The sequence below is a fragment of the Cottoperca gobio genome, chromosome 21 (assembly GCF_900634415.1).
Source record: "Cottoperca gobio chromosome 21, fCotGob3.1, whole genome shotgun sequence".
In the NCBI taxonomy this organism is placed as follows: Eukaryota; Metazoa; Chordata; class Actinopteri; order Perciformes; family Bovichtidae; genus Cottoperca; species Cottoperca gobio.
In genome coordinates this window covers 23,479,448-23,504,447 of record NC_041375.1, presented here as the reverse complement: position 1 = coordinate 23,504,447, position 25,000 = coordinate 23,479,448, and the positions used below count along the sequence as shown (strand labels likewise).

Below are 25,000 nucleotides of genomic sequence, written 5' to 3'. Positions count from 1 at the left end.
CGGAGCAGGGCAGCTCAGTGGATACGTCACATCTCAAACCCCTCGGTGTCAGTACGACCTAGACCTCTGTGTGGGTCTGATAACAGAACAGGGTCAACTTGGACACACACACACACACACACACGCATACCCTGCAGTCAGAACATCTCTGACTGTCTGTGTACGTACAGTAGATTTGACATGAATAATGTCAACAGTAATGCCAATTATTCACTTAATTTTTGGAATAAATTCCCATTGCCCAAAAAAAAAAAAATATTGGAGAACCGTTTTAGTGTGTTCCTCCTTGAGATGCAGAACAGCAGGTGCTTAGTGGACATACTCCCCACGGCGAGTGGGCTGCATCGACTGCTGATAAAGGCTCCATCAACACCTGATATCTGTTCTCTCTGTTCGCTGTGAGTGATGTTTTGGAAAGAAAAGAAGGGGCGGGGTGTTTATAAGAAGTCACTGTGACGTCACCAATTGGTTTGAGTCCGTCGCCATCTTGTTTTTTTTGGAGCTTTGAACTTAGTAGACATTTGTAGGCGACCAAAAATGTCCAATTAACTTTCATGTGAAAAGGAAAACTCAACTCCCAGATTGGACAACACGGTTGTAGCGGCCTGTCAATCAAAGGTAGCTCCACCTTTTATAAAGCATCTTCAGCTTCATCATTTACTAAAAAAAACCTCATTCTGTGTTGAAGAAGACTTAAAACTAGCGACTGAGATCAGAAACTCATGTTTATAATATTCCCTAAGGTAATAAATGAAGTTAGAAGTAGGGTCACTTTCTCATAGACTTCTATACAGTTGCGGCGTAGACACCCCCTGCTGGCCATTTAAAAGAATGCAGGGTTAACGCACTTCTACGTTGGATTAACTCTTCTGACACAGACACAAACACACCACGAGCCGTCTGGCTGATTCCCACATGGGGCCTTTCCTGACTCTTATTCCCACAGGAAGTCAGGATTACGGCCAACACACACCAACACACTGTCACTACAACACACCAACACACCAACACACCAACACACTGTCACTACAACACACCAACACACCAACACACCAACACACTGTCACTACAACACACCAACACACCAACACACTGTCACTACAACACACCAACATACCAACACACCAACACACCAACACACTGTCACTACAACACGCAGCAGCAGGGGACACATGTCCCGACAGCCTGAGCATTAATCTGTGCAGCAGTTACGCAACGTTCATGCCTTGTGTCTGATGCTGTTCAAATTATTCATTCTTACGACACATGTTTCTCCAGCGGAGCAGAAGATCTGATTAGACTTCATCCTGCTGAGTAAATAAATGTGCATATTAATGAAGAAAATTGGATTTTATTAAGTTACAGTTGAGACTTAATTAGATCCAAGCTGATATGTGAAGACAAGTGCTTCATTAATTATTATAATTCATGATTGAAAACATTGATTTCGTCCTGTAATGAAGTTCTACTCTGATGCATAATGTCTTCACAGTCAATAACACTCATATCTTATGTAGATGTAGGTCAGCGGTGCAATACACACAACGTTCTTATTACTGCACTTTGTCTCAATATTGATATGTGATGATGTTCACAACAAGTCTTCCAGATGAAACAAAAAGCGCATTGATTGTCCGTGCAGAGTGACACATACAGTATATCTCAAAAGTGAGTACACCCTTTAGATTTTTGCAAATATTCTGTTATATCCTTTCAGGGGATAACATTATCCTACTGAAACTTTGATATAACTTAAAGTAGTCAGTGTGCTGCTTGAATAACAGTATAGATTTATTGTCCTTTGAAAATTACTCAGTACACAGCTGTTAATGTCTAAACAGCTGGCAACAAAAGTGAGTACACCCCATAGTGAACATGTCCTAATTGTGCCCAATGATGTTGTTTTCCCGCCCTGGTGTCATGTGACTCGTTAGTGTTACAAGGATTCAGGTGTAAATGATAAGCAGGGCTGTTAAATTTGGTGTTTTGGGCACAATTCTCTCTGAATGCTGGACAACATGGCACCTCATAGCAAGGAACTCTCTGAGCGGCTGAAAAAAAGGATTATTGCGCTTCACAAAGATGGCCTTGGCTATAAGAAGATTGCCAACACCATGAAAATGAGTTGCAGCACAGTGGCTAAGATCATACAGCGGTTTTCCAGGACAGGTTCCACTCGGAACAGGCCTCGCCAGGGTCGACCAAAGAAGTTGAGTCCACGTGCTCAGCGTCATATCCAGAGGTTGGTTTCCAAAAATAGACGTGCGAGTGCTTCCAGCATTGCTGCAGAGGTTGCAGAAGTGGGATGTCAGCCTGTCAGTGCCCAGACCATACGCCGCACACTGCATCAAATCGGTTTGTATGGCCGTCGCCCCAGACAGAAGCCCCTTCTGAAACCGATGCATAAGAAAGCCCGCAAACAGTTTGCTGAAGACAATGAATCCAAGAACATGAGTTACTGGAACCATGTCCTGTGGTCTGATGAGACCAAAATAAACCTGTTTGGGTCAGATGGTGTCCGGCGTGTGTGGCGGCACCCTGGTGAGGAGTACCAAGACAAATGTGTTTTGCCTACAGTCAAGCATGGTGGTGGCAGCATCATGGTCTGGGGCTGCATGAGTGCTGCCGGCACTGGGGAGCTGCATTTCATTGAGGGACACATGAATTCCAATATATACTGTGACATCCTGCAGCAGAGCATGATCCCCTCTCTTCGGAAACTGGGCCGTAGGGCAGTTTTCCAACATGATAATGACCCTAAACACACCTCCAAGATGACAACGGCCTTGCTGAAGAAGCTGAAGGTTAAGGTGATGGACTGGCCAAGTATGTCTCCAGACCTAAACCCAATTGAGCACATGTGGGGCATCCTCAAGAGGAAGGTGGAGTAGTGCAAGGTGTCCAACATCCGTGCGCTCCGTGATGTCGTCGTGGAGGAGTGGAAGAAGATTCCAGAAGCAACCTGTGCAGCTCTGGTGAATTCCATGCCCAGGAGGGTTAAAGCAGTGCTAGATAACAATGGTGGTCACACAAAATATTGACACTTTGGGCACAATTTAGACATGTTCACTATGGGGTGTACTCACTTTTGTTGCCAGCTGTTTAGACATTAACAGCTGTGTACTGAGTAATTTTCAAAGGACAATAAATCTATACTGTTATTCAAGCAGCACACTGACTACTTTAAGTTATATCAAAGTTTCAGTAGGATAATGTTATCCCCTGAAAGGATATAACAGAATATTTGCAAAAATCTAAAGGGTGTACTCACTTTTGAGATATACTGTATCAGCGTGTTAATTTAAACTAGGGATGCACAATGATATGGACACATCATCGGGACCGAAGACTGAAGCTGTGCACTTGGGTTTTGTTTGCACATCATCCGGCTGTTGCAGGATTGTTTTGAGATTTTAAGTCTGTAAATCATGTGTACTAATTGAGTTTAAGCATGATCATGAGCTCCAGTGTCTCCCACCCCCCCCCCCCACCCCCGGCTTAAACGCGAGGTGTACTCTGCACTGTGTGGATCACTTCTCATGCAGGAGCTGAAACAACAGCTTCACTTTATTCTGTCTGAAGAACGAAACGAAGGAGAAATGAAGATTAATCAAGTGTCGAAACGTAGACGGTGATGACACAGCAGCAGCACCTGCTCGTGTGTGTGTGTGTGTGTGTGTGTGTGTGTGTGTGTGTGTGTGTGTGTGTGTGTGTGTGTGTGTGTGTGTGTGTGTGTGTGTGTGTGTGTGTGTGTGTGTGTGTGTGTGTGTGTGTGTGTGTGTGTGTGGAACAGAAAGCACCTCACAACTCAAGCACGGCAACCGCTTTCTGGTTTCCATGCCAACCACAAGGGCTGTTCATGTTGGAGCATGCTCAGTTTGGCTCCCGTCTTTGTAACAATAGCCAGTGAGAGGGCTCACACACACACACACACACACACTCTCTCTCTCGCTCTCACACACTCTGCTCCAGCTCGCAGTGGGAGCGAGACGGAGAGGAGAGGCTGCTCGCTGCGCTGCGGAGCTCATAACACACACCGACCAACACACACACACACACACTCCCTCCACAACAAAGGTGAGTGCACAGAACCTGCAGATATGTCTCTGAATGTCCTGACGTTTATCTTCTTGTGGTGAAGAGTTTGCAGCATCAGAAGAAAAGAAATGCAGAGTGATAGTTGTTGCCGGTGGAAAAACTAGAGACACGGAGGAAGCATGTGCTCTGCTTTGTGAGTGACAGGTCTGCATGTATTCTCTTTTTTTAATCTTTCTTGTATAACCACATCATTCCACTCCCCCCCCCCCCCCCTTGTTCCAGCGTGTTGTTTTTATATAAATGAACGGTGAACGCAGCCAATATTTATTCTGCTCAATCGGAGGTGTAGTAGTGACAAAGCAGGGATCGCTCAATAATTCATGTAGCCTTGTATGGAGGAAAGTCCGGGGATGGCAGCAGGTGTAATGTGATGCTTTGCATGGACACAGATATCTCTGTTAGGCTCTTTTGACAGCTCAGTTTTACAACCTTATGTTTGCTTACTCAGAGCCTTGTGCATATGAAGCGTCTTAAAAGCCTGTTGTGTGTTCGCTCATTTGACCTGCAGATGTTACTCAAAAGGTGAAAGAGAAGGATGAATAGATCCGGCGAGATCCTCGGCCATGTCTGAAAATGTTACATGATCCGCAGGTAGAGGGAATGTGAGGAGCTTCTCCTCTGTGTGTGTGTGTGTGTGTGTGTGTGTGTGTGTGTGTCAGGGGCGGGCAGCGGCAAATATATCTTCAATATTATCCTGTTGTCTAGCCCTGTTTCTCTCTCAGAGGCACACACACACACACACACACACACACAGAGACCCGCCTCCCACAAGATTAATTGTTGAGGCTGATAAATTCCTGTTTGGTCGATAGTGTATTCCTCCGCGGCTCTTTGTGTGTGTGTGTGTGTGTGTGTGTGTGTGTGTGTGTTCCCAGAGCAGCATGAATATGTTAACTGGAGCTGCATCCAGGGCTGGGGGACATAGTTCAAATCCATATAATGATAATAATATTTTTCACTATCGATGAATATGACCATGTGCTAAATGTTTGAACACAATCTAATCGATGTTTCATGCGATGACATTCGTTTGAATGTTAATTATTGCGTCGGGAAATAAACTCTGTTGCACCAAAACAAACTTTCTTTTACTCCCTTGCAGTAGTCACACACTTTATAATCAGTATAAATATATAAAAAGATGTATATTTATTGTGACACACTATAATGAGGTGTGAGTGGAGATACAATAAGGACAAGTGTTTATTAATGTTTTCTATATTATATGGATATTGTGATGAGACGAGATATTGTTTTATATTTTGGATATGACTGGAGCCTCCGATGCTGTTTAGAGAGTCGTCTGCTTAACAGTCGATCCCCTAATTCAATAAATGGACGTCTCTAATTCAAACTATAAATACTTTACCTGTCTGCTTCTCCCGGCTCACCTGTCTAGTTCGCAGGAAGACAATAGCTCAGCACGCAAGATGAAATTTCAACTGTCAAACAGACAAATAAGACAGAAGAGGAGCGGACACACGGGGAGAGAGAGGAGCAGATAATAGAGAGCTGTAGAGTGATAGATGGCAGACAGGGAGCGAGAGTGAGAGGCACTCTCTCACCCTGCGGGAAATTGGAAAATAAATTGAGTTGACACCGGCAGGTTTGCATAGCGATGTTGATGTGGGGAGTGGGAGGAGAGAGGTTTGCACTTGGGGCTGAGAAGGTTCACGCTAGGCTAATCATCTCTGTAGCCACCGGTTAGCTGGAGCTAAAGGCTTCCTGGGGTTAGTAATTAGGAATTTCCATCTGCCATTGATAAAAAAGATGCAGTCCAGTGTGGCGGGCGCTGCAGCAGCCTGTGTGTCCAACTAACACTTGCAGTTTTCCCTTTTTAAGGATGTGCAATATAACATCACGATATAAAAACGTCTATCGCCGGTATTTTTCTTTATCGTTTCAATCGCGATATAGTCTCGACCTATATTCATCCTGCACTAAAGTTCTTACAATTAGAAAATTCTTCTTATAGGCAGAAGTATTTAATTCAAAGGTGCACACACAGGCGTCACCATGTGGTTATTACATATAGTGTCATTGTTCATTGCATTACCAGAAATTTGCTATATCGTGACATGTATAGTTATGGAGATATGACTTGAACTTTATCGGGATTGAAGAGTCCTTTGGGATGTTTTGGAGTCCGCCTGCAGAAACGTTTCCGCTGCTGTTGTGAGAATCTAGTGGGAGTACCTGCTGTAGAATATAAAGTGGCACCAGTCTGGGAGCGTACAGTGTGAAGCATCTCCTCTTCATCAAAACCTGAAAGCTGCTCACGTGAGTTGTGTTCTGAACTCTCTGGTTTAAATGACTGTATTTAGTTCAGGCATCTATTGCTGCCGGCGTTTAGACATTTTATACTTTTGTTAAACGAGAACATTTGGGTATAAAAACCTGAATAATAACGACTGATGTTCCCAAATCATAAGAACGTCCACCGCACAAAACCCAGCTTACAGTCAACGACCAGGACATGTCCGATGCTCCAGGCTGGTTGCTACAGCTACACCCCAAGTTTTGCTACTAAGATGAGAAATGCAAACGATGCCGAGCTCTAACGATTGTGCACACAATTGTAAATCTATAATATATCACACCTGCAGACATGCACAGAATGTAAACACACACACATCAGAGTTCATACCGCCGTCGTGTGTTGATGCTTGTAAGTCAGGTTCCTGTAAACAGTGGGGACAGTTGATCAATGGCTCGCCATCCTCCTCGTTTCCAATCCCAACACCCACCTGACCCCACAATCACCCCCCCCCCCACACCATGCCTCCCCCACTCTCCCTCCCACTCTCCCTCCTCTTCTAAGCTGCTAATCATTACATCCCTCCAGCCCTACACTCTCATCTCCTCTCCTCTCCTCTCCTCTCCTTGTCTCTTCTCCTTTCCTCTCCCTGTCTCTTCTCCTTGTCTCCTCTCCTCTCCTCTCTCCTCCTCTCCTTGTTTCCTCTTCTCTCTTCTCCTCTCCTTGTCTCTTCTCCTTGTCTCCTCTCTCCTCTCCTTGTCTCCTCTCCTTTCCTCTCCCTGTCTCTTCTCCTTGTCTCCTCTCCTCTCTCCTCACTCCTCTCTCCTCTGTCCTCTCCTTGTCTCTTCTCCTTTCCTCTCCCTGTCTCTTCTCCTTGTCTCCTCTCCTCTCCTCTCTCCTCTCTCCTCCTCTCCTTGTTTCCTCTTCTCTCTTCTCCTCTCCTTGTCTCTTCTCCTTGTCTCCTCTCTCCTCTCCTTGTCTCCTCTCCTTTCCTCTCCCTGTCTCTTCTCCTTGTCTCCTCTCCTCTCTCCTCTCTTTGTCTATTTTCCTCTCCTTGTCTCCTCTCCTCTCCTTGTGTCCTCTCCTCTCCTTGTCTCCTCTCCTCTCTTCTCCTCTCCTTGTCTCTTCTCCTTGTCTGTTCTTCTCTCTCCTTGTCTCCTCTCTCCTCTCCTTGTCTCCTCTCCTCTCTTCTCCTCTCCTTGTCTCTTCTCCTTGTCTGTTCTTCTCTCTCCTTGTCTCCTCTCTCCTCTCCTTGTCTCTTCTCCTCTCTCTTCTCCTCTCTCCTTGTCTCCTCTCCTTGTCTCCTCTCCTTGTGTCTTCTCCTTGTCTCCTCTCCTTGTCTCCTCTCCTCTCCTCCCCCTGCGCAGTTTAAGTAAATTAAAAACATGTCCTTGGCTTCTGGAGGAGAAAGAAATAGGGCTTTTCCTGTTTTCCTCTCCCCTCTTTCATTTCCCTCCCTCCTCCTCGTTCTCTCAGCGTGAGTCATCCAAACCGCCTTCAGCAGATACAGATTCTTCGAGGCGTCTGCAGGAGCCGGTCGGGTCGATAAACGGGCCATGATGTATGTGTGATGGATCCTTGTTAAAGCTGACAATGAGCTGACATGAAAGGCCTTTTGAAAACATTGACCCCCCCTCAGCCAGGTCAAGGGGCAGCATTGATTTAGAGAAAGGAGGCGGTGAAGAGAACGCGTGGCTGAATTTAAAAACAATTGGTTTAGTATTGAAGTCGTTTTTATTATTTATTATAGTCAAAGATTCAGTATTACATTTGAAGAAGAAATACTTCTACTCCACTACGTTCATTTCAATCAGATTAATGACACAAAATATAATGAACAAATGATTAATCTTGTATTATTAGAGGTCAAAATAAAACTTTATTGATCTCTTGGGGAAATTCACAAGCTGCCCGGCAGTATATATAGTAAAAATAAAACCTTCTCCTTTACCAGCTGCAACTTTAGTGATGCAGACGTGCATCAATAATTATAACCCGGTAATATCACATGTCATTCTGAAATGAGCTTTTACTCAGAATAACAGTATTTCTGTGGTAGTACTACTCCTAGTACTTCATCCTTCATCCTGTGTCAACACTACTTCTTTAAGAGTGTGCGCTCTTATTTTGAAAAGAGGCTCTTTGCTCTCAAAGCATCAATGAAACATTTCCTCTTATTCACTTGTGTTCCTGACAGTAAAGGATCGACTGCATGCGACGCAGCAGGAGAATACAACACAGCAGAGTCTATTTGTTCTCTTCTTGACTGACACTCTGCTTCAACGAGCGCTTTGATGGGATATATGAATGATTTCCTTTCTCTCTTTTTCTCTGCCTCCATAGTGGAGCTGTATTTCTCTCCTCTCCGTCCAGCTCACCCTCTCTTATCTCCCCGTCTCCCTTCGTTCCCGAGGATGGGAGTGACTCACGCAGCCATCTGCCGCCCAGCAAACCCTCTCCTGCCGTATTACCCTCCTTTTGTTTATTAACGCTTTAACGATACCTCTATCCATCTCTTCCTCTGCTCCTCCCTCCTCTTCCTCCTCCTCGTCATCATGTTTAACTCTCACACCTCCTCGTCTGAATTCATCTCTGCACACGTTGCTTCCCTTCGTTTCATCTCATATCTTTTTTCCCTCTCCTCCTCTACCTCTTCCCTTTTCTCCCAGGAGACAGATTGTAGGAATGAGGTCAGACGGTGTGTGTGTGTGTGTGTGTGTGTGTGTGTGTGTGTGTGTGTGTGTGTGTGTGTGTGTGTGTGTGTGTGTGTGTGTGTGTGTGTGTGTGTGTGTGTGTGTGTGTGTGTGTGTGTGTGTGTGTGTGTGTGTGTGTGTGTGTGTGTGTGTGTGTGTGTGAGCATATGGATATGAATGTGAGCAGACTGTTGATGTTTTGTTAATGTAGGTGTTGTTGTTGCTGATGTCATTACGATCCCCTGCAGAAATGACAAGAGACAAATGAAAACACCCTGGGGGTGTGTGTGTGTGTATTGAGCACAAACATTGGCCTTGCAAAGTAATTAGAGCCACATACAGCGTACACAGTTTCAACAGTTGGTCTGTTCGGGCTGCTGTGTCAGAGTTGAGTTGTGTGAGACGTCCGCTGCTTCATCTTTAACACATATTCAGGTCAACACACAGCAAGACATCTTCATGTAACATGAGCACAAAGCCATCAGTCATAACATACATACTGTGTATATACAACTACATGATTTAAAATACATTTTTAAAAGCACAATATTACATACAGACTATTACAGACGGAGTTTGGTTGTGAAGTAGCGTGGGATCATAAGTTCATCATGTCAGGCAGCTTCTCGCGGTCAGGATTCCTTCAGTGTTGTCGTGTCGGCTCTTCTTCTTACTGCTAATCTTTCACCTCGATGTATGCGGTGCGATGCATTTGTCCTGAAACCTGGCTAATGGTGTCTGAGAAGCGCATCCATGACTTGTCACAACCTATAGCAGTGTAATCCAGTGTCTTGTGTTTCTCTGTGGAGGATCATTGAGGAAAGAAAGAGCGTCATCGTGTGGGAGAGAAGACCTTCCGGCCTCCACACAGAAGAAAGCCTGAATGACAACTTGAGCAGCTGCAGAAGACGATGAATGAATGATTACATTGAAACCGTTGATCTGAGGATATTTCGAAAGCTTTAAGAAACATTATGAAGGAGGTACTTTTGATTTGAAATGGTGCATCAGAGCGCTCGACCTCGGGCGAGTGTCCTGGTGTGTTATTTCTCAGCGTGTCTTAATGCCAGCGGAGTGCTGGAGCTTCTCCTCGCAGCAGTACACAAAGCTAAATATAGAGATTACTCATTATATCACACTCTGTCTCTCTCTGTTAGTTTCTCTCCTTCTGCCATGAGGCTCTTACTCATTCATCGTGCAGCCGCGATGAAGGGAGCGCTTCATTTCTACTCCTCTGAGGAAAACATACATCACACAGTTGGAGCTTCACGAACTTGTTCATCAAGCGTCCTGTTTGAAGATCGGTACTTTAAACTGACACATGGGGTTTCAATCCCCGCAGTGCAGCATGGATGTTGCAAGATGTACAGTTTAATCTGGTGTGTGTGTGTGTGTGTGTGTGTGTGTGTGTGTGTGTGTGTGTGTGTGTGTGTGTAGCCTGCATCTACCTGTCGCTCTACAGGTTAGCTGTTGTTATGATTGCAGCCAACAAGTTGATTGAGATCCATAACCCCTTCATCGGGTGATAGTAGAGCCGTGACAGAAAGTCACTCTGCTGATTAGGTGACACACACACACACACACACACACACACACACACAGATTATGCCTGCTTCTATCAAGGCTTGTGTTCCTCTGTGATCACTGGGTAATTACATGGCTTGTTGCTTCATCAATCAGACATGAGCCACAGACATGCAGGCTTCGATTGCATGTGTCTGTTATTGACCACAAACTGTGTGTGTGTGTGTGTGTGTGTGTCTTAACGTGACTCAAATGTAAGTAGCCCTGGGTATCATGTTCTGAACAAGAAATCAAAACAAGAAATGATTTTTGTGTTCGATTAATCTGCTAATTAATTTCTGCAATTAATTATTAACAATTTAGAAAAGATATTCAGTTTACCGTATATACGTTTAACGTATAAGACAAAGAAAATGGCAAAATCTCACATTTGAGAAGCATCAATAATCAGTCAGTTGATGAACTGAAGACGTTTGTTTAATTAACTGCATCAAAACCTTTTTCTTAAAGTTCTTACAGCAACAAAAATAACTTCACAAGAATGTTGCCGCAAATGAATAACAACTATTATTATTTGAATTAAAAGAACAGCTGGAGCAGATAATACAGGACAACAGGACGACTGCAAGGTTCTCTATTACAGTCAAACCTTCAGCTTGTTAGGCTCGGGACATGTAATAAGATAAATAAACAAAGTCTCCACTGAAAATAACAACTGGATCAAGCTTAATAAGACACATATCAGGATATCAGACCCTCCTTGTGTCCCTTCAAAGCGGCTCTCTGTCCAGAGCGCTTTATCTTTATTACAAGGCTTCATATCCTACGATGGCGCCGGTCATCATTTGCATGATTTGGCTCCTTTGAACCGCCTCTCCTCTTCCGGAAAGACTCGCTCTTTTGTCCTCTTTGAACGTGTGCAGCTCTGCAGAAGACGCAAGGTGTTCGCTCGCAGGTCATCTCCTGTCTGTATAATTCATCTGCAACACTTCCAGCTCCCAACACATGAAATATAAATGAGACGGAGATGACCTTGAACCACAGAAGAAGAAGAAGGACACAACAGTGCAGGTTGTTTTGTCGGTACTGACGCATTATAAAGTGGCATTTGTCTTTTATTTGAACCCTTCTGTGGTGCATGCACCTTCATAATGGACTACGCACGCAGCTGCCGTAACTACTCAGAAATGTAACTCCACGTCAGGATTATAGCCGTTTTGGATTCCTGATGAATCAATCAATTTATTTATATAGCCCAATATCACAAATGACAAATTAGCCCAAATTAGGGGGCTTTACAGACAACATGTGTGTCCTCAGACCCAGCGTATAAAGTCTGGCTGTGATGAAGGTTAAAGGTGGAGTTGTGTCGAACACACATTTTGAATACATTTTCTAATTGTTTAATGTTTTATATGATTTGTTATTATCTTTTACGTCCAGCTGTCTTCTTCTTCACTGCCTGTTTAGGCTCATTACTGCATGTGTTGATGCATTACGCGCCTACAGCTGCAAAGATTAATCGGTTAGTTGTCAACGATTAAATTAATTGCCGACTATCTGATAATCGATAAAGTTTGTGTTCTCTGATTCTCTGATCCCACAGTGAACTCACCACAGGGACAGTCTCCCTGGAGCAGCTCAGGGTGAAGTACCTTGCTCAGGGGCACAATGGCGGTACAACTCATCTATTGCTCGAGAAAATAATGGTTAGTTGCAGCCCTGTGACTGACCGTCAGCGGAGGATTTGAACTGTGCACAACACAAGAGGACCAACTCTGAAAGGCTCAGATATCTAACAACACACAGAGATACCATCTCCACTGCAACCCGTCCAATTCAGTAATGAGACGACGCAGAGTACAAGTTACCAGGATGTAACTTCAGTTCTATGAGTATGTGACCCGCCTCGCTAACACACGGCACAGACTCGGCTTTAGCTCATCGGCAAGTCGCAACCTCGTGCACGGAGGAAATGAAAGAGCTTCATGTCCTGATTGTAATCAGCATGTTGTGTGCATGTGTATGTATGTTGCTATGGACGTGCTGCTTCAGGTACAGAAACTGAAATATGATCCAGGAGGGTCAGTTCTAATGAAACCACGAGACACGAGTTCACGAGTGTGGAGCGTTATAGCGGAAAACGATCTTCGGCAGGTGAACGATAGCGTTTGCACCTGTTGTTGTCTAAATTTGTGTTTTTAATACTACTTCCTGTTGCTTCTAAACACACAGCCGTGCCATCGTAACAGTGACTTCATTTTCATTTGAACTCTGCAGCTCAGAATAACTTGATATTCTCAGCTGTCGTAGTGAAACGTCTCCTCCGTACGACTCCATTCATCTCCCCGGAGACTTGTCGTCCGTGCACACACCGACGTTGCTCTGCCTAATTAACTGCACTTCCACACTTCCACCTTTGAAGTTGCAGTGCTTAGTGTCTTGCAGGCCCACGCCCACTCTCCTGCCTCCCCTCCCTCTGATGAGACCGGCAGTGTAGGTGTAGCTGACGGTGCCCCCGGGTGGTGCCTCATTAACCCACATTTCACTGGCTAATGGGAAACATTGAGGAGGGTGTGTGTGTGTGTGTGGGGGGGGGGGGGGGGGGGGGGTTCTGTGTCTGTGTGTGTGGGAATGTGTCTTAAGAGGGGAAAAATGGAAATTTTGCCTTTGAAGAAATCCTCCAGCATCTGTATGCAACACTGAGGCTGAAAGCTTTTATTCCCTTTACAACCTTTTCCTCTAATTGAGTTCCTCCAGCTCCCCGTGTGTTACAGTCTTCCTCATGCTGCATTCATTTAACGCTGGAAGAATAAAAATGGGAGCGGCATCATTTCCGACCTTGTGCATGCTGCTGTAGCTGCCGACGTGGGGATGAGATGTCGGCTGCTCACCAGAAACATTCAGTAACTAGAAAAGAACACAGACCTCCGCCAAGGCCAAGGCCAGTGGTGCGTTCACGTGCTGCGAATATCTTTCTGATTTATTAAAAGTCCACAGAAGTCTTTTAAAATGTTTTTGGTCCCACATCATTCCCCATATATGGCGACGGTAGCGCTGCTTTAGAAGAGTTTAAAACATCATCAGACTCAAATTTGACAGTTTTTATTCCTTGCATTCTTCTTCCTTGTCACAACCTGGCGCCTACATTGCCCACAATGCAACCTGACCATTTTTTAAAACTTGTAGTCTTCTCAGCCATTTAGTAAAGTAAGACTTCAAGTAGCAGTTAATGTTCAGCCTCCACTGATTCTCAGGAGCTCTGACTGACAGAGACACTTCACTTCATCAGGGCCATAGTTTCTTATTACCTGTGTGTGTGTGTGTGTGTGTGTGTGTGTGTGTGTGTGTGTGTGTGTGTGTGTGTGTGACAGCAACAAGTATCAGTTGTATAGTGATTCAGCTGGATGAGTCATTGTTCTCAGTTGCATGTAAGGCTCAAACTTTTAATTATTGAATACCTTTTGATTTGTTAATCGTTAAGCTTGCAAAATATAGAAAATGTCCAGAGCTTAAAGTGGTGTCTTCAAAGAGCTCACTTTGTCGGGTTGGCAAGATTATGAAGTAACAAACAAGTATTTGATTTATCACATTATAAAATAAAGAAAATCTAAGCAGATTATTGGTGTTTACGATAACAAAGGATTAGTTTCACTTCACTGACTGATTGTTGTATTAACTGTTCACACTAATCACAACAACTTGAGCTGAAAACCTTTATTATTTGTTTCTATGCCATTTTATAAAAGTTTAACCCTAAAATACAGCGTTTTGATCATATCTGAGCCGGAAGTCTTAGGTTGCAAATCGGCAATAATGTTCCTGTGCTGGAGAAATCCTTCCCCATCTCAAATCCTGCTTGTATGCAGGAATCTATAATGATAATGGCGGTCAGGACTTCTTATGTAAGACACTGCGGATAATCATCTCAATCAATAGGCCGACGCTGAGCTCAGATCACGCTGGGAGGATTGGAGCTTTATGTGGATGGACTTTCACAGGGATAAAGATGCAACTGCGGGATTAATGGATGACACACTGAGAGGCAGACAGACAGGTAAAGCATCAGACGGGCAGATTGTTTATGCAAACCTGCAGGATACACATGACGACATGTTTATGAGTTGGTTTTTATCTTAATCTGCATTATACTGTAAGAAGTTTTCTGCTGTGAGGCTGTTGTAGCGTCGACAGGCAAAGATTTTGATGCATTTCAATACGTTTTTGTCCAAATCTGACAAGTTATTACAAGTTCTCTGAAATATATTGTTTGAATATCCAAATAAGGAAATATTTGATTAAATGTTTTGGTCTTAAAGGAGATTATATGCCACTTAAGTTTGGTTTGTTTTCAGTGTTAAGAGATCACATATATAAAATAAAATTAAAATCTATCTTTAAAGGATCAAACACTCGTAAACATTTGTAGTTTCAACCTTTTTTTTCTCTGCTAAAGCATTTAGCTATTAAATAATTGCTATTCAGCTATTCCTGCACCGAGATCCACTCATCACTGCTCAGGATGTTCAAAACACTCACAGATTTCCACAAATATGTCTAAACACACGTCTCCAAGCCCCAAAGCTTCGCTGGCATCAGTGAGTTTGAACACCACATAAAGATAGAAAGTGTTTTTACACCCATGTCTGCAGCTCGACGGGGATAAATGAGTGTGTCTGTGTGATATTAGCTAAATGTCATGCAAATGAAAGATGTGACATTTAAAGACAGGCGGTGATAGTGTTCGCTTTGCATTTGATGCTGACTATGACTTCACGACTTGTGAGCTGCTCCTTCGAGCCTCCTCACCTGTCGAGCCTCCTCACCTGTCGGCCTTACAGTTTCGCTCTCTGCTCCCTCGCTCACTGTTGTTATTGTGGCTGCAGGGGCTCAGAACTGGGAAACCAGTCGGCTGTGTTTCAGTGTGGACCCCTGGCCCCCGTGTTCAGGCTCGCTGTGGGTGCAAAGTGAAATATCACAGCAGCCCTCGGTGTACGGGACCGCATGCCGACACACAACGTGTGGACGGCGGTCTGACATTTTCTGCCACAAGCTGAAAGGCAAACGCAGCGTGTCGGTGCACTCGAGCACGTATAGACACACACTGCAGTCCTCCCGCATGTCTGAGCAGACTTATCTCACACAGAGGCTCACACTTTCAGATTCAGCCGCTCATAGCACTGTTTTCCAAAGCCCCCAATTTCTTTATTTAAAAAAACCCAGCGACCGGCGTGGACAGAAGTCTGAAACTGAGTTAAAAACACACATTCATGCATTCATGTGTCCTTTCCAGTCTGTCACACTCCTGCCACGCCTTCCAGCTGTGCTAACGTTAGCCTGTCTGTCTGCCACAGAGCTGCAGACACCTGCTGAGCCACAGCACACAGCGGTGGGAGGTGAAGGCCATGTCGGTTTTAAGGGCGTTTAAATACTGTTAACTCAAACCACTGTGCTCCCTGAGTGATGCTGACTTCTGAGACAGACTGCAGACACCAAGTCCTTGTTGTAACTTCAAATACTTGCTTGTAAAAACGTAATATATTCAGTTGTTGTGAGCGTCAGAGGTGATGATTACATCCGCTTTTATATATTTTATTTGGGCATTACATTTTATATTATGGGATGAAGAACACTGTAAATGTAACATGTTCTTCTTATTGTACGACGGTTTCCACTGATGGATTCTTTTGATTCTTGATTCTGCTCTCTCTCGTGGATCAGGATGTTTATGCAGGAACGATTCTCGTGAGAGAGCAGAATATGTTTACTTCTTTTACTATATCTGAGACGATGGAAGCACATAATACATATTCATGAAGATGAAGTGATGACATTTTCAGTTTCTCTCTCTCTCTCTGTCTGTCTGTCTGTCTCTCTGTGTGTCTCTGTCGGTCTGTCTCTGTCTCTCTCTCTCTCTTTCTCTCTCACACACACACACACACACACACACACACACACACACACACACACACACACACACACACATAAAGCTGGCCCAGACAGACGGAGGTGTGAGTCTTCATGTCTGCAGGGAACACTGGATGTGTCGAGAGGCATGGAGCACATTATTATCACCTCTTCTACAACTGTGTAGGATCTAAAAAACATCCAATCTGCAACACACACACACACACACACACACACACACACACACACAGATCAGTAATAAGACAGTGTGCACAGTCTGCTGAGAAACACTTCAGAGGATGAATGAAACAGGCTGGAACGGCAGAGAATTGGCTCAGCGATTTAAAACGCTCGCCGGATAGAAAGAGGGAAAATAAAATAAATAAATGGGTTACTTCAGTCGGTGGCGATAACCAATTTCTAATTCCCTCCTCGGAAAAGCCGATCAGTTTCAGTGGGATTGTCAGAGCGGCTAGGAGAGGAGAGGAGAGGAGAGGAGAGGAGAGGAGGGGAGGGGAGGGGAGGGGAGGAGAGGAGAGGAGAGGAGGGGAGAGGAGGAGAGGAGGAGAGAGAGGAGAGAGAGGAGAGGGGAGGAGAGGAGGGGAGGAGAGGAGGAGAGGAGGAGAGAGGAGAGGAGGAGAGGAGAGGAGAGAGAGGAGAGGAGAGGAGAAGAAGAGAAGAGAGGAGGAGAGAGGAGAGGAGGAGAGAAGAGGAGGAGAGAAGGAGAGGAGGGAGAGAGGAGGAGAGGAGAGGAGGAGGAGAGGAGGAGAGAGGGAGAGAGAGAGAGAGAGAGGAGAGGAGGAGGAGAGGAGAGGAGAAGAGAGAGAGAGAGGAGGAGGAGAAGGGGAGGAGGAGAGGAGAAGAGAGAGAGGAGGAGGAGAGGAGAAGAGAGAGAGGAGGAGGAGGAGAGGAGGAGGAGGAGAGAGAGGGAGAAGAGGAGGAGAGAAGAGGAGAGAGGAGAGAAGTCAGAGTCTTAGAATCTCTTTTAAATCGACAAAATGTGAAAGTTGGATCATTTCTGGAGCAGGAGAACTGCACGGGAAAGAGGGAGGATCCCTGTCCATCACCCAACTCTCCTGGGATGGAGGCGTGGATGGAGGGAGGGGGGGGTCATTTCTAAGTGACAGCCACTTGTCAAAACTTTGGATGATGCAGCCACAGCGCTCTCCATCCCCTGGGGGGGCGGGAGGGGAGATGGGCGTCAGAGAGCATGTGACCTGAGCTTTGAATGACAACGTTTGTTTTTTTTCTCATCGTGTGGCTGAAGATGCTGGAGTGCTGGATGCAGGGTCTGGTGGAGCGGCTGTGTTTAAAGACGAGGTGGGGATCTTTGTGTGTGTGTGTGTGTGTGTGTGTGTGTGTGTGTGTGTGTGTGTGTGTGTGTGTGTGTGTGTGTGTGTGTGTGTGTGTGTGTGTGTGTGTGTGTGTGTGTGTGTGTGTGTGTGTGTGTGTGTGTGTGTGTGTGTGTGTGTGTGTGTGTGTGCTGATTATTCATCATCCTGCAGAGCGGTGTTTCCCTGTCTGAGTCTTTGATGTGATGCACAGTTCAGTGTTTTGTTTTAGGCCTGCTGGCCTACATTACATTCATACATGCTGTGCAGTTATGTGTGGAAATAGGGTCGTTTATCTCGCTGCGTTTATTCTTTTCTTTGTCTTGTGTTTTCTTACATTCCAGTCTATTTTGATTAAGTTTGATCTTATTTATTTTCATTGTGCAGATGGTGTCCTTTATCTATTTCATTTTATTTATGCCTTAATATTTCTTTAGCAGTGACAGCAATGCATCTACATATTTATTTAATTATTTCCAATTTTATCATATATTTGATAGGGAACTTTCTTATATATGTTTGTATTATATATTTTGATTTTATATTTTATTGTTGTATATTTTTTGACTGGGACACATTTTTTTAATTGATTAAATCATATAAAAAATGTATTTAGCTTAATTTCTGTCATTACTTATTTGGCTTGGCCAATAAGTAAGTATTTTTTGTTTCCTTTTATTCTTTATTTAAAACCGTGTAATTTCACTACATGTAGCTCAAAACTAACTTTCCTCCGTGTCTCCTGCTCAGGCAGCACCAGCGTTTGTTTCCTCTCTTGCACGTTACTGTTCATAGAATACAAAGATTACATTTGATGTAAAGATAAACAATTGTTAGTCGACATCTGTGTTGTTGCTTGTAAATATAAAACTGTCTAATTATCCGCCCGCTGTTTTAAAGAAACCTGTGACTAGTTCAACACACTCACACACACACAAGCTCTTGGGGCGATGCGTGTAATCTGCTACTCTCTCCTGATGGAGAAACACTAATTATGTAAGTGTCTCAACATCTAATTCAAAGTGTGAAAGGAGGACATGGTTTGTTTTACAGGATCAGGCGATCTGCTATTCCAGCCTCGAGTCTCTGTTGCTCGGTGTGTCTCCTCGTCTCGCCTCTTGGCTGAGCGATCGCTTCACCATGAAAGGTTGTTGTTATGTTCCAAAAGAAGCGGCTTGATTGATATGCTTTTTCTTCTTCTTCTTTTTCTCTACCTGTAGCTCAAGGTCACGTCTGTCTGGCTCTGGAAACTCCAGACAGATCGCTGCCCGGAGAGGAGACTGAGAAGAGGAAGCCGGGCACTTTGGGATCTGACCAGTGACCTGCAGGGGGAGAGAAGCAGCGTAGAGGCTTGATTAAAATGGGGTAAGTTTAGAAGCTCAGGCGGCACGCTGCCAGCAACTGCAGGAACTGCTGGCTGCAACAGGAGGATTTGCTTCCAAACCTGATCTCTGCAACATGATACTGTTAGATAACCTCTGCCCAGCCAGAGAGGAGGGGAGACAGCAACATAGACACTGACTCACAGATAAGATCACACTGATGTGCACATGCACAGAAAGAACTACACAGTAACAGTAGACGATCTGCCACATCAACACTTTCTGCAGGTTTCTGCTCATAATGAGACGTGAGACTTGGCGAATGAGATCTCAGCAATGATTGGCTGAAGCAAAATAATATATACCCCTTAAAATGACACCAATATGTGACTGTTGAACATGTTTGTGCATGAATCTGCTCCTGTCGCAGCCTTCACTCTTCTGGTTTCAGGCTTTCCACCAGATTTCTAAACCTGGCTGCAGAGATTTGCTCCCATTCAGTCACATTAGCATTAGTGAGGACACTGATGTTGATACGGCCTGGCTCACAGTCCGCCAGTCAGAGGTCAGGGCTCAGGCCAGTCAAGTCCTCCCACACTACACTGGGAAAGCCATTTCCATTGCCACAAAGCTTTCTGAAATATTATTGTATATGGTAGCAATAAACTGTATATAAGAAGTGCATGTAGTCACTGGGACGTCACTGGTTTGAGGACGACAGTTTTAAAGTCTTTAGTTTGGCATTTTGGCCGTCTTGTTAGCGACATGTAAAATATAAGTTAGCCTCGCCCTGAAGCATACCCTGCTTTAAATGTCGATTTTACTCTAAATGGGAGCATAATTCACAAAATGAACATTGAAGACTTGAAGCCAGTGAGAGAGATCATAAACTCGTCAGGAAAATGTTTACTGAGGTAATAAATTAAGTGAGACGTAGGGTCATTTTCTTATAGACTTCTATAGAAGCAGACTTCTTTTTGCAAGCAGTGGAGTAGCCCCCAGCTGGTTATTAGAGAGAATGCAGCTTTAAGTAACTTCTGCATTAGCTTCCCTGTTCAGGCCCGGAGGTTGCTGCTTGCTGATAGCATGAAGGGCCTAGTTTAAACAATGTAAAACAGTTTAGATCAAGAGTACACAAAACAGAGGTGTCCACAAACATTTAGCAACAAAATCTGAAATTTAAAGACTCAATAATACACAAACTGACTTGCTAAGATGGAGGTTTGTATGTGTAGTTAATAATGGGGACACTCTGACAGTGAATCCTATCACATAAAGGATTTATTCTCCTCTTCACACACTCTGCCATCATATCTGGAGAAACCAGCCCCTGTGCATGCTGGGACATGGTGGCTGATTTACTGTCCTGCTGGTAGCGATGAGTTATTTCACAGTTAGCTCTGGTGACCGAGAGAGCAGAGAGAGCAGAGCGAGCGCGGACCTCCAGAGAGCCTTTACACTGGCAGTAATTCAACCAGACAAAAGCAGAGAGAGAGGGGCACAGGCGTGCTGAGCAGCATGCTGCCTGCTATTCACACACACACGCTCATGCTAATTAAAGCCAAATACCACATATCAGGGTTTCTTCTCCTATCAAAACTATGCACACACACACACACATCTGTGTCTGAAGCCTCAAGATAAAACACATATCAAAGAAAACTCTTAATTCACTCCCACGCAGAGCAAAGGGATGTTATGCTAGCATGCTAACATAACGTTACCTGCTTAGTATCAGCATATTACTGCTGTGATGTTAGCATACTGATGTTAGCATTTAGCTCAAAGCACCACTGTGTCTAAGTACAGCCTCACAGAGCAGCTAGCATGTCTGAAGTCTCTTAGATAAATGTGCTGAAGTACTCTGATTCACCAGATTAACTAAACACTGACATCCCTGTTTGGTTTTTAGTACCAGGAGTAAAAATGATTCCATCACAAAACTAAATGCAACAAATTGAAAAGAAAATATACAATCGTAGTGATATGAAAATATTAATATAATAAAGATTATAAAATAATAACGAGATCACGGGTACAAGCAGCCAAAATGTGTTTTCTCAGACGGGTGGCCGGCGTCTCCCTGAGAGATTGGGTGAGAGACTCAGTAGAGCCTTTGCGTTGAAAGGAGCCAGTTGAGGTGGTTCATCTAGTAAGGAGCCACCTGGGTGCCTCCCTAGGGAGGTGTCCAGGCACGTCCAGCTGGGAAGAGACCCTGTTTTTCTATGAATGAATTCCCAGTGACTTCCACTGGGTTGCAGTCCTCACTGTTGAAAGGATATCTCGTTTTTTTGTGGTGGAGAACAATTAATTAAAAAAAATCCTAGAATGAGATTTGAGGGAAACCGCCTGAGCTTGTTACGCTGAAGGTTACTGATGCAGCCTTGCGTACATCCAAGCATGTGAGGAATGGAGATTCATCTATTACTGCAAAGCTGCAGAGAAGCGCGGCGGCCTGTTCGTGCTTTGGCATCAGGGAGTGTTGGAGTGTAAAGATGATTTGGGTTTTATTATTCACTAAATGCATCAGGGATGAGCCCTCTGAATCCCTGTTTCATAATCGCAGTCATAATCACAGCCGACTGCTGATTGTGATGTAGACAGAATGTGAGATGCAGATGACGGGCGTTTGTGTTGGACGGTCGCTCTTTGTACAGGGAGTGAAAGAGCTGCAGTACATCCAGTACCGTCTTGCCAGCTCTCTCGGCTCCTGGCTAATCTACAACTGCTGTCTGATTAGTCAGTAGGAAAGAGCAGAGCCGGCCCGCAGGCGGACAGCCGAGCAGTTATCTTCATTACTGTCCCCTCAGCTTACCTCTTCTCTTAGCGTCACACTCATTTCCTCTCTCTCTCTGTCTCATCTTTGTCTCTTTTCCCTCCTGCACTGTCTGTCGCTCTGTATCTGTCTCTCTATCTCTTGTTTTAATAGCCTGACAAGCAGGGCAATAATCCCTTTTGTTATTATTCTTGCTGCATAGATAGAAAAAAAAGAAAAGCCTGAGGGGGTAGACAGGGAGCCATTTATATAAAATGAATGTGATTATTCTCGCTTCAGAGCCAGTGTCTCTGTGTCCAGAGCTGTGGTTATACAATATTCTAATATGTGCGTGGACTGTGCCATCATCTGTAAAACTGTATTCCCATCGCCACAATATGCTATATTGACCTCGATTAATGCAGACTTGATGTTCTCCAGTGACTTATTTCACCGCTCAACCCAAGTTCATGTACACAACTCATGAATGTCTTTGTATTTATATCTCATATGAATGTTTTACTCTGTCTGTGTCTCTGCAGGCTGCAGATCTTGGTACCTGCTGACAGTGTGTCTGAGGGCCGCTCGCTCAGCCAACAGCCATGCCAGACGTAAAGCCTCCACCACCATGTGACTACCCCTCCACCTCCTCTGTTGCGGACTCCGTCGGCTCTCCTGCTGGCTGCGCCTCCCCCTTCGACCTCCTCATAGACATGGAGCCCTGCATCGCCAACCTCCCTCTGTCCCCCGACCCCTTGTCCTCCTTCCACCGACACAGACCCAGCTTCCCTTTCTACCCAGGCTCCCACGGGCCTCCCTTCCCTCTCATGGCCAGGTGTAACAGCAGCACCCTGCTCACAAACCTGGGGCTGAGGTACTGCTCCAACAGGCAGGGCCCTTTGGGGATGGGGCCAGGTCAGGGGCCGGGCCCGGGCTCCTGCAACTACACAGGAAGCAACAGGCCTTACAGGAGTATGGAGAACCTGAACTGGAACAATGTGGCAGATTCTGGTCTGTGTGCTTTCAGTGCTGCCCCCTACAGGAGCATGGATGGTGAGTTTATTTTACGATACACCTCCACTAGCCACTGGTATGATGGGCCACCAGATGGATCTATGGTGGGGGCCCACGGACTGGTACCCAACCAAGAGAGCCTGGCGTTTTACCCTCGACATGGGCTTCCCAGGAAGGACCTACCGCTCTTCCCTCAGGTGCTGTTTCCAGGTGCCGTCGACGAATGGGATGTGAGGAAAGGCCTGAGGGAGAAGCTCCGCCTCCAGAGTGCGAGGTCATCAGTCGAGCCTCTGAAGCCCCTCCCATTGCGGCCTCAGGCGACCCCAGGTGCTGCACCCATCCAACTGGAGGGTGCACATCATGTGAATTCAACAGTTGCTGGGTCCAGGCCGCCGTGCACAATGCGCATCACCAGTCCCGAGGAGATTAAGCAGGAGGTCATGAGGCGCTTACAACTCCGGCGGCAGAACAGCAGCCCCAACCTGGCTCTCCACAGCTCCCCATCCAGCCCGGAAGTGGTTAAGACATCCTACACAACAGACAACATTACAGGTAGCGGGGGTGGATCAGAGCGCCGCAGACCTCCTATGGGACGCCTACATATCCCCACGTTTGAGGAGTTTAAGAGGATGAGGCAGAAAGAGGGAGAACAGAACAAAGGGTCCACAGCGGGTTCTGTGGTATCTGGAAAATCTGAGGGTGAGTCGCCACAAGAAGCAGGAATATCAGACAGTGAGATGCATCCTTCTTATCGGACTGTCCCTCAGGAGGGAGAAATAAGCAGAAGGACCTCAGAGAGATCTCCCTGTATCACTGTGAGCTGTAACGGCACTTCAGCTCCCATCTCCACTTCCGTCACCAGCACATACTCTCCCATCCGCACAGGCCCGTCTCCACGTTCACCCCTGCAGCCCCTGGCCAGCTCCACCCAGGAGAAGGCCCCCGCTGCAGGGGGAGATGACGGGAGCACCAGGCGTAGGAGGAGCAGTCTGGAACCAGCTGGGTCGGTTCCTTTCCCGCCCAGCAGGGGGAACTGGGACCGGCCCTCCAGCTGCTGCCCTGCGCTCCTTCTGGAGGGGACGGACCTTTCCAGCTACGGAGCCAAGATCTACAAGATGAAGGACGGCCTCATCGGCTCCGCACTGGACCTCATCAAAAAGAGGTTAGTCTGGGAGGCAGTGTGTGTTTATCAGAAGTATTCAGATACTTCACGAACATATAAAATACAATGCGTTGTATAATTTGTATTTACAGTAGGACTGCAACTAACAATTATTTTCATTATCGAATAATCTGCTAATTATTTTCTCGATTAATCGTTTGGCTTATGAAATGTCAGAAAGTGGTGAAAGGTGATGTCTTTTAAATGTCTTGTTCTGTCAGTCCTGAACCCAAAGATATTCACTTTTAACAGGATATAAAGCAAAGACCTATTTTTGCATCATAACATTTCTTCAGTGGACTAAATATATTATCGGCTAATTTCATTTTTGATAAGGATACCATAAATGCTCTTATAAAACTATTATGACCAACTCCTATATACTTATTATATGTAATAGCAGCATTATTTCTGAATTACCTGAAATACATTTATTATCAGTTGTTGGCATATATATATATATATATATATATATATTTATATATATATATATATCTTTGAACGCAGGACTTTTTCACTGTAGTGCTGCTGCTATTACTTGTGCAAATAATGTGAATACTTCTCCCACCACTGCCAAGTTGCCGAGGTCAAAGTTGTGAAAGTCCTTTTGTGTTGTCTCCACCTTTGAACACAAACCAGCTGCAGGTCGACGAAGGAGAACAAAGAATCTTTGCAGCATGTGTTACCAACAAGATTAATTGATTAGTATTGACTATTAAATGAATCGGCAGTCGATTTATCGGATATATTATATATATATAATCTAAATTGTTTGATTCCATCTTCTAAAATGTGAATATTTTCTGGTTACTTTACTCTTACATTGAATATCTTTAAGTTGTGGACAAAACAAGACATTGTCATTTTGGGCTTTGAGAAACTATTTTTAATCGATTAATCAAGAAAATAATAAACCGCTTAATCGACAATGAAAGAA

At 44.8% G+C, this 25,000-nt stretch overlaps 1 protein-coding gene across 1 annotated transcript in view; it reads left to right on the top strand.

Annotated features, from left to right (window-relative positions):
- The window catches only part of arhgef49 (Rho guanine nucleotide exchange factor 49), a 48,574-nt gene that overhangs the window by 11,520 nt on the left and 12,054 nt on the right, over positions 1-25,000 (top strand). Inside the window, exons 2-4 of the mRNA XM_029459437.1 lie at positions 17,747-17,799; positions 19,031-19,175; positions 22,430-24,063. Coding sequence (XP_029315297.1) covers positions 22,490-24,063 — 1,574 coding nt within the window. The 5' untranslated portion in view covers positions 17,747-17,799; positions 19,031-19,175; positions 22,430-22,489. The remainder of the gene's footprint in view (positions 1-17,746; positions 17,800-19,030; positions 19,176-22,429; positions 24,064-25,000) is intronic.